This window comes from Penaeus monodon, chromosome 23 (assembly GCF_015228065.2).
Source record: "Penaeus monodon isolate SGIC_2016 chromosome 23, NSTDA_Pmon_1, whole genome shotgun sequence".
In the NCBI taxonomy this organism is placed as follows: domain Eukaryota; kingdom Metazoa; phylum Arthropoda; class Malacostraca; order Decapoda; family Penaeidae; genus Penaeus; species Penaeus monodon.
In genome coordinates this window covers 39,525,211-39,525,964 of record NC_051408.1, presented here as the reverse complement: position 1 = coordinate 39,525,964, position 754 = coordinate 39,525,211, and the positions used below count along the sequence as shown (strand labels likewise).

At 32.1% G+C, this 754-nt stretch overlaps 1 protein-coding gene across 1 annotated transcript in view; it reads right to left on the bottom strand.

Moving 5' to 3' along the window:
* The window catches only part of LOC119588271 (glycine-rich cell wall structural protein-like), a 10,865-nt gene extending 10,350 nt beyond the window's left edge, over window positions 1–515 (bottom strand). Inside the window, exon 1 of the mRNA XM_037936966.1 lies at window positions 450–515. Within this exon, the coding sequence (XP_037792894.1) occupies window positions 450–515 (66 nt within the window). The remainder of the gene's footprint in view (window positions 1–449) is intronic.
* Between the last annotated feature and the right edge of the window lie 239 nt (window positions 516–754).

Below are 754 nucleotides of genomic sequence, written 5' to 3'. Positions count from 1 at the left end.
TGTACACATTTTTTTTCACTTACATAAAAATAGAAAGGATATAGATTTACATTGAAAAAATATAGGATATATAATTAAAAAATGTTCAGTATAGAAGATACAGAATTTTGTGTTAATAATAAGTTTTTAAACGTAAAACTGTAGCTTTGATTCGTTATTTACACTTCATTTAATATGAAGTTCGGGGTTGCTTGCCATATACCTTTGTGTTTTAACTCTTTTATTTTTAAATCTGAAAAAATGTGATACTTGCTACCAAAATGATTCAACACGTGATTATCACTTGCTAGCATGTATGACGAACAAGAAATTAACGTGTTTCTGAAAATATTGTCAATTTGCTCAACCAGATACGTTAGACCCATAATGAAATAAAGATAAAATTCTTTCCTCAGAGATGTTTCGAATTCATGACACTGGCAAAAACCTAAGAGTTTACGACAACAAACTTTCCAGGTTGTATTCAGCTCATCAAGCATAGGGTCATCAAGATTCCATGCTTGGTACCCATGCATTGACAGACACTGACTATTAAATAGCAACACTTTCGGCTACCAACTGGTGGTGTAAAAATTATTAATGACTGCATTACCTCTCACTTTCGTACATTTTATTATGGGGGTGATATCAACAAGACTTCCACTGGAAGACAAGAAATACCCAAGACGCTTTTCACTTCTAACATTGTTTTTTTTATAACACTACCAACATCTTAATCACAACTTTATCAGATGGGAATCTGGAATCAGCGAAA